The sequence below is a fragment of the Haliotis cracherodii genome, unplaced genomic scaffold, assembly GCF_022045235.1.
Source record: "Haliotis cracherodii isolate W230 unplaced genomic scaffold, xgHalCrac1.p SCAF_5, whole genome shotgun sequence".
Taxonomy (NCBI): domain Eukaryota; kingdom Metazoa; phylum Mollusca; class Gastropoda; order Lepetellida; family Haliotidae; genus Haliotis; species Haliotis cracherodii.
Window position 1 is genome coordinate 57,525,939 of NW_027266308.1, and position 12,616 is coordinate 57,538,554.

At 41.3% G+C, this 12,616-nt stretch overlaps 1 protein-coding gene across 1 annotated transcript; it reads left to right on the forward strand.

The window, feature by feature from the left end:
• The first annotated feature begins 1,276 nt into the window (after positions 1–1,276).
• On the forward strand, positions 1,277–10,394 carry LOC139444179 (transmembrane protein 179B-like). Its single transcript, XM_071225076.1, has 5 exons — positions 1,277–1,381; positions 4,830–5,023; positions 7,280–7,426; positions 8,632–8,722; positions 9,947–10,394. Exons 1-5 carry the CDS (start codon positions 1,277–1,279, stop codon positions 10,085–10,087), a joined length of 678 nt encoding a protein of 225 aa, XP_071081177.1. The 3' UTR covers positions 10,088–10,394.
• Positions 10,395–12,616: the final 2,222 nt, after the last annotated feature.

Consider the following 12,616-nt stretch of genomic DNA (forward strand, 5'->3'; position numbering starts at 1 on the left):
TACATGTATACACCAGTAGTCCAGTAGAGGGGAACTCTACATGTATACACCAGTAGTCCAGTAGAGGGGAAACCTACATGTATACACCAGTAGTCCAGTAGAGGGGAACTCTACATGTATACACCAGTAGTCCAGTAGAGGGGAACTCTACATGTATACACCAGTAGTCCAGTAGAGGGGAAACCTACATGTATACACCAGTAGTCCAGTAGAGGGGAACTCTACATGTATACACCAGTAGTCCAGTAGAGGGGAAACCTACATGTATACACCAGTAGTCCAGTAGAAGGTCAGACTACATGTATACACCAGTAGTCCAGTAGAGGGGAAACCTACATGTATACACCAGTAGTCCAGTAGAAGGGAACTCTACATGTATACACCAGTAGTCCAGTAGAGGGGAACTCTACATGTATACACCAGTAGTCCAGTAGAGGGGAACTCTACATGTATACACCAGTAGTCCAGTAGAGGGGAAACCTACATGTATACACCAGTAGTCCAGTAGAGGGGAACTCTACATGTATACACCAGTAGTCCAGTAGAGGGGAAACCTACATGTATACACCAGTAGTCCAGTAGAAGGTCAGACTACATGTATACACCAGTAGTCCAGTAGAGGGGAAACCTACATGTATACACCAGTAGTCCAGTAGAAGGTCAGACTACATGTATACACCAGTAGTCCAGTAGAGGGGAACTCTACATGTATACACCAGTAGTCCAGTAGAGGGGAAACCTACATGTATACACCAGTAGTCCAGTAGAGGGTCAGACTACATGTATACAACATATATGAACGTAGTCGTGTGCTGTATGAGTGAGTGAGTTGGTTTTAACGCCGCTTTTAACAGTATTCCAGTTATATCACGGCGTGTCAGCTTAATGTGGGAGGAAAACCCGAAGTGATGCAGGTCTTTGACGTTTACCACTTCGGTGAAACCCATCAGCACGGGTATGGTGCTGACAAACCTAGAAACATAATCGGGGCGAACCGGGATTCGAACCCACAATCATAGGTTTCTGGCGTGCCCAAGGGACGCAATTCTGCACAGCGAGAAACCTACATGTATACACCAGTTGTCCACTAGAGGGTTAGACTACATGTATACACCAGTAATCCAGTGGTTGACAGCTTACATGTATGCACAATTGCAGTTATCCGGTATCAGCTGAGTTCAATACAGAAATCCATCGGGCAGTAAGTCGTCCTTGACCTTGCGAGCTTGCGAGCTGCCACTGCGCAAGGAAGAGCTCCGCCAGCCCACAACACAAAATGCCGTGTATAATTATGGACGTTCAGCTTCTCCTACAGACATTCCTATACGCTGCTAACGTTGTGCTGGGGTTTGCTGTCGCCGTACCCCTCGGGATTACCACGGTAGGTATTGGTATCCGTGTGTTCCTTTGTAAATTGCATGAATATATTCCCATGTGTTACAACACTGCCATTGCGACAGCCCCATTGTGACAGCCCCATTGTATTTGTGATACATTCTAAACAACCTACCTGCAACTTTCAATATCATGCTGTTAAATGAGTAACGCGTTAATTTCCTTTTAATATACGGGTAGATGATAAAAATATTTCTAATGTTTCAATAAACCCAATGCATTATATTTACCCTGTAACACAAGTGCAGTCAAGCGTAGTGTCAGACACGCTGAACGCAAAGCATACCACATTCAGCCTCCCTCAAGGCGAATTTCCGACTGCTGTGTCGTGTTAAGACACTTGTCTCGTGATTCTAGTTCTCCCCGGATCTCATTTCCAAAGTCATGCTTCAGTGACCAACAGGTGATTCTGTAACTTTGATGACAGACACATGACCTGGACACGGCTCAGAGCTGATGGCAACGATAACAGTAGTGCAGATGTTTTTTTATGTGATTTGTATTAACTACACTGTGATTATTTAGAATTATTCAACTTATTTGACCCAGGAAATATATAAATCTATAAACTCTCTGTTACAACCCCAATCTCATAGATCAGATCAACCTTTCATGCGACCATGCAATCAAAGCGTCGCTTACCAGATCATGAAAGTGACAATCGGAATGTGTCATAATCATAATTATGCAACCTCGAAAACGTTAACACGGTGTATTCCGAACGACACGTACGATTGATTCCGTCACAATTGTCTTCTATCTCTCGCTTCCGTAAGATAAACATGTGAACGAAGGAGGCGTTGCACAGTACGAGGGAAGCACTGCCATACAATCTCAATCACATATTAGACATTCCGGAATGTTCGTTTGTTCAGTTTTCAAAATCTTAATCGGGAACTGTGTCAAGATATTTTTCAAGCGTAGTCTGAAATGGGAGTCGCCAGGTTGAAACGAGTGCCGTAAAGCTTGAGAAAGCTGCTTTCTGATTGGTTGATGTCGACTTCTTCTTAGTCATTTCAGTGGTCGGTCAAAGTTCGCGAATGTCGTTCTGACGTGACCCGTAATGGGATGTCCTCAGATCTTTGTTTAGCGACAGCGAGAACTTAGATCTGATTTTAATGAGATTTCTACAAACCATACCCTTTCAAAGTGAAGACTTGTGCAACTCTGTGTGTTACGTCAAATAGTGAGACGACATGGGTACAATGTCTGAAGCCCATTTCTGGTGTCCCCCGCTGTGATATTGCTGGAACATTGCTAAAAGCGGCCTAAAATCAAGCTCACTCACACCCACTCAAATAGTGAGACGTGATAAGTGTAAGGTACTCTAAATCTTTTCCCGGGTAAACAAGAAAAGGTACAACTTCATGGGTAACAACTTCTGTTTTGATGCATTTGCCACTCCAGCTTGGTAAGGGTGTAAGGATCTACATCGAAATGTTGCTATACGCAGTAAACCAACACTTCAACAACTTCTCGAATGTCAATCAAACATTTCCCGGTTCTTAATATCATTTATCAAATCCCTATAAATATTGGTATTTTACATATGCAATAGAGCCAAACATGGAGATGGTCATATCATAGTGAGAGGGTGAAATGTGCTTTCGCGTCGCGTCCAAGATTATTGCAGTAAAAAGCGACACGCGTGCGTGTTGACTGATGCCGACTTAGAGTGCTAGCTCACTGAGATACCATGCCGCAGTTTAACATGAATACCCCACTCAGACTGACTGCGAGGTGACCTTGTTTTGGCTCCTTAATACCGAGCACCAGACAGGGTAACAACAAGAACCCTCTTTTGACGTCTTCTGGTTTGACGCGACAATATGTTTGTGTCCTGTCTCGGCTAACAACGAGTTTCTATGGCGAGTTCAATAGTACTTGTGTACGTGCTGATGTGAGGTACCCGATGACAGTGAAAACATCGCATAGATGACACCAATTGAGTAGTATGATGACAATGAGGGAAATTAATTTGCTGTAAAATATAGAATAATCTCCGGGCAGACGCGGAGGCGGTCCCGGTCCCGGCGAATATGTCACCGTTATAAATAATATAGGTCAGGGAGAAAGAGAAAAAAAATAGAAACATAATATGGCTCCAGGTGTGTTTGTATAACACATTTTCTTGCACATGATTGCGACATTATTCAAATATACCGATTGAAAATATTGTCTGTGTAGTTAATCCATAGACGTGTTCCTAGTGTTTAGCTTCAACGTCACTCGTCATTTTTTCCTCACATACCAACACAACGGACTGTAAATGCAATGCGCTCCGATGAGCCGAATTAGGTGTTCCGTCTGTTGTAGGGGGCACGGGTGGCCCAGTCGTCTAAGGTGCCGCGATTCGCTGTGCGGAGTTGCGTCCCGTGGACACGCCAGAAACCTATGATTGTAGGTTCGAATCCCGATTATGTTTCTAGGTTTGTCAACACCATACCCGTGCCCGTGGGTTTCACCGAAGTGGTAAACATCTGAGACCTGCATCACTTTGGGCTTTCCTCCCACATTAAGCTGACACGCCGTGATATAACTGGAATACTGTTAAAAGCGGCGTTAAACACAACTCACTCACTCACTCACCGTCTATTGTTAGTTAGGCAAGGTCTGCCCTTGTAATGATAACTAACGTAGCCTTTCCGCATGCTATCGATAGATATAAAGAGTCATTGATTCTATGAATAATAAATAATGTTTAAATATTTTCTTCGTGCATTCCATGACTGATTGTTTATGAAATATTTCTTCTATACTCTGTGTGTCATGTCACAATGACCGTGAGTGTTCTACAAAGGGCATTTCATGCATCACGCATCGCACTAAATGAACGTTTTTGGTGTGAGTTCAGTCTATATCAAATTACACTGTTAGCTTTTATCGGGCATACTCATGCTCTTATAATACTGTTTGCATAAACAAATATTCGGGCTGCTACGGGGCTGGCGCTGGGCGAACATCTTTGCGAGTTAACATTGCCTGAGCAATGTCAGTAACATAAATTTGGATTATATATTATAGGTTATCTGCGTCGAACCCCGGTCCCTACGCTCTCCTGGCGGACGATATACCACTAGACCACGGAGGCGGTCTATGCCCAAATGAAGAAACTAAAGTCCGTGTACCCTTTCAGCACAGATCAGTGGTGTTGTAAATAAAAATATTCAAACTACCGGGCAAAAGTACACACCCAAAAATGATAATGGCTAAAAATAAAACAAACAAGAAATGGTTATACGAGGGTGGTGTGTTTGTTACGGGTATATTACATGCAGCATTTCAATCTCACAATAGGTGACGTGCACGGGACATCTCAAGGAACATGGAGGTTGTCAACAGTGCATTGTAATTAACAGAGAGAAGTGTGAATGTGTAAAGACATTTACTTGTTTTGTCTGGCAGTTTATTTATCAAGTGATCTATGTTTTCAGGGAGATTTTGATGGAGGCTGTATTCTCTATGCGGACATGGATTGGACTAAAAAGCCTAGGCCGTTGTACCTGCTATCACATGGTATCAACTGCAAGTTTGGAATCTCCGTCAGTGTTTCTTTTTGTATACTCTATGGCCTTGGTATGCTCAGCTATCACGTGTACGTCCTGACAAGGAAAGATCCAAGAATTGGGTAAGTAAGGTTTATGACGAATCTCTCTTACATATTTCAATGTGGAACTTCAACCTGATGTTTTTTTGAACTTTTGCTGTTTAAACATCTCCTCAGAAATGATATTTTTTGGTAAACTGAAAGTCAAGGCTTCGCTAGGTATCAAACATTCTACCATAACACCGAAGAATGCTTGAAAATATCAGACCGCCTCCGTGGTCTAGTGGTAGAGCGTCCGCCCGAAGAGCGCGGGTCGATAACAAAAGACGTTAAAAGATGGTACTTGTTGTTACCCGGTCTGGCGCTCGGCATAATGGGTCTAAGAGAAGGACCGGCCCGCTCGGAGTTAGTATACTGTGTCTGAGTGGAGTATGCATGTTAAACTGTGGCATGGTATCTCAATGAGCTTGCACTATAAATCGGCATCTTTCCGGACTAGTACAAGCAGCCACATACCCAAGCGCACGCACGCACACACACACACACACACACACACACACACACACGCATTGCCGATAACCCATTAGATATGTATACGTTCGATATCCTAACACTATCAGATGTTTCACTTACCGGTACTCTCCTGAGCACTTGGTCACAACAGCTTACGGAACTTACAGTATCACGTACAATTAAGTAGAACAAAAATTAGCAGTCTCTCACGTCGCGCAAGTACGGCTCGTACTCAGCTCAAAACCGAAGATATTCAGACATACTTCAGACTGGTCCCGATGGTTGCGCGAGCAGGCGCATTTCCACCAGTAAATCCGCAGGGCAACCTCTGGCTCATGCAAAAAGTACATACAACCCAGTGAACAACAAGTAGGTCAAGTTCAGCCAGATCGACGTTTTGGGTGGAGAGACAGTAATTCTGAATATGTATTACTGTTAGGGAGTTGGGAAAGAAAGCCAAATCCTTTTATTTATTATTTTTAGAAATAAATAACATATTTTGTCAGTTACCATTTCCACAACCAGTCACCCCTACAATGGAGATGTTGATTTCCAAGAAATGACTTGGTTGTAATGTTGATTTCCAAGAAATGACTTGGTTGTAATGTTGATTTCCAAGAAATGACTTGGTTGTAATGTTGATTTCCAAGAAATGACTTGGTTGTAATGTTGATTTCCAAGAAAAGACTTGGTTGTAATGTTGATTTCCAAGAAATGACTTGGTTGTAATGTTGATTTCCAAGAAATGACTTGGTTGAGTCCAATCAGTGCAGTACATGCAACATGTTGCGATGAAACTCTACATCTATAGAGGGTTACTTCATTATTTCTGTTTGAACAAAATTATGAATTTTGTAACAATTATTTGAACACGTCAATAATTTAAGTACTTAATCTTAAACTTAAGTTCAGTATCTGTTTTCGCTACCAATGGCCCCTTTCGAAATTTTTATTCAATTGTCATTATGCTTTCCAAATGAGTACTGAACTGAAACCTTCATGTTGTCATGGTAGAATAAAGATACACCTACTGTTTCGAAATTTGAGGTAGTCTAAATGTAGATTAGAGACCCCTTAACAGTTTTATTCCAAATTATAAAAGAGGTATCTAATCTACAGTTTGACTACCTCCAATTTCAAAACTCGGTAAGTAGGTTTATCTTCTAATTGGGACTACCGTCCTTTGTGACTGATGTCATTATGGTCGTTATTTCAGGTCGAAAATACCTTCAAGTCTAAGATGTGAGTGATACACTATGGCTGCAGGTAAAACATATGGGCAATAATCTTTTTTCTGTTTTTCGTCAGGTCAGAGATGTGGATGATATTCCTGTGGCTATTATTTCAGGTCAAAGCTGTGGGACCTACTCAAATGGATGTTGTTTCAGGTCAGAGATTTGAGTGATACACCTATAGCTGTTTCAGGTCAAATATGTGTGCCCAACTCCTATTGCTGTTTTTTCGGGTCAGACATGTGGTTGATATTCCTATGGCTGCTGTTCCAGATCAAAGATATGAGTCATACACCTATGGCTGCGGTTCATGTAGAAAATGTGGTTGATACTCTTTTGGCTGTTTTTCATGAGGTAAAAGATATGAAGAATATCCTCTTGGCTGTTATTTCAGGTCAAAGATGTTGAACCTACTCCTATGGCTGTTGTTTCAGGTCAAAGATGTGGAACCTACTCCTATGGCTCTATTTAGGTCAAAGATGTGGACCCTACTCCTATGGCTGTTGTTTCAGGTCAAAGATGTGGAACCTACTTATATGGCTGTTGTTTCAGGTCAAAGATGTGGACCCTACTCCTATGGCTGTTGTTTCAGGTCAAAGATGTGGGTGATACTGTTCATCCTGCTGAATTCAGTCATCACTTTTGTGACGTTCATCGCCTCTTGTATGATCAGTGTTGGGTTAAAGATGTTCTGCGATTCTTTTCTCAAGGGTAGAGACTTTGGCCGAAATATTAACAGGTAAGCAATGAAATAAAGAGTGTTGTGAACAAATTGTTCATCCTCAACAATAAGCATCAACCAGAAAACAACAGTACACCCATCCCGACAACACCAGTCATCCCGACAACAGTACACTCATCCCGACAACACCAGTCATCCACCTAACAACAGTTCACTCATCCCGACAACAGCAGCCATCCACCTAACAACAGTACACTCATCCCGACAATAGCAGCCATCCACCTAACAACAGTTCACTCATCCCGACAACAGCAGCCATCCACCTAACAACAGTTCACTCATCCCGACAACAGCAGCCATCCACCTAACAACAGTACACTCATCCCGACAATAGCAGCCATCCACCTAACAACAGTACACTCATCCCGACAACACCAGTCATCCACCTAACAACAGTTCACTCATCCCGACAACAGCAGCCATCCACCTAACAACAGTACACTCATCCCGACAATAGCAGCCATCCACCTAACAATAAAACACTCATCCCGACAACACCAGTCATCCATCTAACAACAGTACACTCATCCTGACAACAGCAGCCATCCACCGAACAACAGTATACTCATGCAAAACGCATCACTCAACAATAAAACCCATCACACAACAACAATGAACATCACTATATGGCAAAACGCATCACTCAACAATAAAAACCATCACACAACAACAATGAACATCACTATATGGCAAAACGCATCACTCAACAATAAAACCCATCACACAACAACAATGAACATCACTATATGGCAAAACGCATCACTCAACAATAAAACCCATCACACAACAACAATGAACATCACTATATGGCAAAACGCATCACTCAACAATAAAACACATCACACAGCAGCAATGAACATCACTATGTGGCAAAACGCATCACACAACAATACACATTACTCAATAATAATAGACATCAGCCAGCAACAATACACAACCTGTACAGTTAATAAAAAAAATTATAAAAACTTTCCATATTTATAAGAAATCTCTGAGTCATTAAGCTGTTGAGTAAAACATTGAGTAAAGCATTGAGAAAACCTTTGAGAGAAGCATTGAGAAAAAACGATCATTTCATGTGACACAGGTCACAATCTGGCCTCCTCCTCCTAGCTGCCCTGATGACAGATGTTATACGTTTATACATCCATAACAATACAAATAACTCTTTCATAAATCATTTTCATAATGTATTATTCTAGTTGTGCCGACGCACAGAAATGGGGCTGGTATGAACATGGCACAGACTACAGGATTCAGGATAACTTCTACACTTACCTGACAGTGACACAGGTAGGCTTGCTCAGTAACATTAAACAGTGACATGACTCGAGGAGCATCATACGGTTACACGGATGACTTTGCATGTGTTTGTGACGGGTGACACCTATAGGGCAGGATACGCTCATCTTTTCGTGAACAAACTGTGTCATCACTATTTGATAGTGATTCATAAACACATGGTCAGGATATCAGTTATTCAAATATGGCCAAAAATGTCATGAACAGATTCCTGCCAATAGGATCACACCTTTAAAATCTTTTGGATTTAGTATAACAGGCTTTAAGCAATAATCACCCGACCTATGTATACTTAATCCTAATCAATAGGCTTGCTGTCTTATTGCCTTCCTAGACCGCCTCCGTGGTCTAGTGGTAGATCGTCCGCCCGGAGAGCGGAAGGTCTGGGGTTCGATCCCCGGCCGCGTCATAACAAAAGACGTTAAAAGATGGTACTTGTTGTTACCCTGTCTGGCGCTCGGCATTAAGGGGCTAAAACAAGGACTGGTCGGCTTGGAGTCAGTATACTGTGTCTGAGTGGGGTATTCATGTTAAACTGCGGCATGGTATCTCAGTGAGCTAGCACTATAAATCGGCATCAGTCCGGACTAGTACAAGCAGCCACACAAACACACACACGTACATGCACGTCGTTTGATAGGTGCAATAATCTTGGACGCGACGTTAAACCCCATTTTCACCTCACCTCATGTATGCAATTGTTGTTACTAATAATCACCCACCTACTATATATATTCTGTACCTCACTATACCTACTATATATATTCTGTACCATGTTAATTATTGAGCCATGCTTGACAACGGTATAAAGATCGCTACCGAAACGTCGCCTTTACAGTAAATAAACAAGTTGTTATCAACTACTAGGAATGGTTTTGTTGCTTTACTTACTGCCGCTGTTGGTGGGTCATAGCTGGGCGAAAACTAAGATGCAGCTAAGTCTCTCGGTGTGGATCGCTTGATTTATTGGGTAGCAAAATATTGATCATTGGATCTGTAGTCATCTTGATCTAATAGCTGTAGATCGTGGGTTTGTCTGGTCCAGGCGCCATTGTATTTACAGGCGGGTATGGAATGAAGTTTGAAGATTGACAGTTGCTTTGTGCATTGAACTGGTTGAGGACTGATGTTGTGTGTGGGGGCGCCACCCCACCCCACCCTTTCCTTTCCGGGGCGGTAACCTGACAGTGCACTAGTACTGTTTTCTTATTTCAGATTGCAACATGGGCCACCTTCCTGGTGTGGGTACTTCAAGTAGTTCTAGGAATCATCAGATTTGCAAGGAACCGACGCCTGGCCAGGGCGCAAGAGACCACGGATCTTGGGAACTTTGCATCGGCCTCCCCTTCAGCGTGATAATGTTTCACGCCAGTTTCTGTTTTCGTGGGTGCCTTAACGACTACGACAAACTGTGTATACTTTTCTTTGCACGATTGTCGAGGGGTTTTCAAAGGTGAAATGTATGGCGACCTTGACCTCGACCTCGACCTCGAACTCGACCTCGGCCTCAACCAAGCAGGGCATGACATCCTCATCCGTTTTACGAACATCTGGTAACGTCATTGTATTAGATTATTATTTTTAATGCGTTCGTTTCTTCGATTTTGTTTGCCTGACATAACAACATAATGTCCATGAAGTCGCGGTTCTACACCCGCCTAAATCCCAGTGACATGAAATAAGATATTTTAGTCCGATAGGATACCTCTGTGCGTGTAATACTGACACGCGGACTTTGTTTGTCCAATGTAACCTAAGGAGCCAATCAGATGTTACCTTTCTAAGCGATTCGGCTTCACTTTTTTACCTCCTTGATTCGGGAATTGCAATTTATAAAACTTATGAATTAACGTATTTAATGTTATAGGGCGGCTTTGTTTATTTTTGCTCTGGGAACTGCCAACTGTATTCGTTTTCGAGGTACTAAAATCAGATATGATTGTATGAATGCTTCGTTCACTCTTACGGAGAATTTAAAAGCCTCGACACTGACACTGGTTGTGTCAGATGAACTTTCGAATCAGCCAGTGTCGCAATCTCATTAAAATCAGATCTTAGTTCCCGCTATGCTAAACAAAGATCTGAGGACATCTGTCGTCAGGTCAGAACGACCTTTCATCCAACAAATCAGAGCGTCGCTTACCAAATCATGAAAGTGACAGTCGGAATGTGTTTTTTTTAATCATGCAACCACGAAATATTTAACACGGGGTATTCCGAACGACAGTTACGGGTTTTATGATTATATCCATACAATCTATTTGATCTATAAGCCATTCCAGAATGCAGAATGTTCTTCTTATCAGTTTTGAATTTTTTTAATCGAGAATAAGTCAAATTATGTTTCGAAGAGTAGTCGCCAGTTTGAAACTAGTGTCGTAAAGCTCGAGAAAGCTGCCTTCTGATTGGCTAATGTCGATTTCTTGTCAGTCATTTCATTGGTCGGTCAAAATTTGCGAAAGGTCGTTCTGACGTGACCCGTAATGGGATGTCCTCAGATCTTTGTTTAGCGGTAGCGAAAACTAAGATCTGATTTTAATGAGATTGCGACACTGGCTGATTCGAAAGTTCATATGACAAAACCTCTATCCTCCGACCTTGATACAGAGATGTCGTATCGGAGGGGTTTTTTTACATTCCTTATTCATTTCGCACATTGTACATTTAGATAGTCAGATCCACAATGACATCAAAGAGCTTCTAATATTCATGGAATGGAATATATACAATGAAAGGGTTTTCATGGTTTCAGAATGACATGACAGCAATATGTTAAATTTATGCAATGTAGGATGGACATAATATTTTCCCGGAATATATTTGTTACTAAGATTGTTATATGTTTTACAAATAAACAGAAAATGGTATTCGTTTTCGATAAGACCAATGTTACATAAATTTAGGTTACAAACTCTTTGGTCGATTGGGACATTGTGATATCTGCCCACGCCAATACGGAGTGTATGAGAACTACGTTCGCGGGAAAGCACAGTACGACATTTATCAATATTGCTATTTAGAAGATACGGTTCAACACAAAAATCTAATTAAAATAAAGAATAGGTATGCATTTTAAAACTACTAGCAATATCTGAATGCCATTCTTGTTCATGAATATATTTTAATCGTGATACAAATTCAAATACAAATAGTTTTAGAAAAGAAACTGGTCGGTTCTCCGAAATTTAGATAAGATATTTTTAACCGTGGATACCCAATTAATCTTGCCATTTACAGCTTCTTTAAACAACGACTATTAGGCATAGGTATAACCTTAACCGTATCGGAGGTAAAGATATGATGTTAATGTGATGAAGTTTTTACAGGCTTCCAGCGATGATCAGACCTCGTGGTTAATGGGTACTCCAAATGTCTGATCATTGTCTGATCATTGTCTGATATTGTAAATATATTTGACTTACCGTATTCGACGTAATAAGCGCCCACGGCGATATTTGCTAATATATTGGCTAGTGAAAATCCCAATTAGCACCCCTTCCGATTGATCAATGTACAAAAGACTTATTTATTCGCGTATAATACGCACTCGTGTGTTATATGCACCCTTAATTATGGGAAAATAAATTCTGGAAAAGAATATCTGTTGTATATAAACATAGAGGCTATCAGCATAGACCACGAACTTTAACTTTCAACTCTTTTTTTTTTTTCAACAATAAATATTCTAATAAGAGCCCCCTATTTCTAATTTTGAGAGTTCCTTGGGTCCTTATTACGTAGAATACGGTGAAACAGTTGTGTACATATCTACCATTTTTATGTATATTTTTTAACGTTTAATTTGTAATATATTGTCTTGTAGCACCGTTGGTGTGGTTGCGAAATAAAATGAACCTGAATCCAAGAATTATCTTTGGAAAGACC

Excerpts from the sequence above, each read along its gene's own strand:
- LOC139444179 (XM_071225076.1), top strand. The coding sequence starts at position 1,277 with ATGCCGTGTATAATTATGGACGTTCAGCTTCTCCTACAGACATTCCTA. Across the intron at positions 1,382-4,829 it reads TACCCCTCGGGATTACCACG|GGAGATTTTGATGGAGGCTG; the intron begins GTAGGTATTGGT and ends CTATGTTTTCAG. Across the intron at positions 5,024-7,279 it reads AGGAAAGATCCAAGAATTGG|GTCAAAGATGTGGGTGATAC; the intron begins GTAAGTAAGGTT and ends CTGTTGTTTCAG.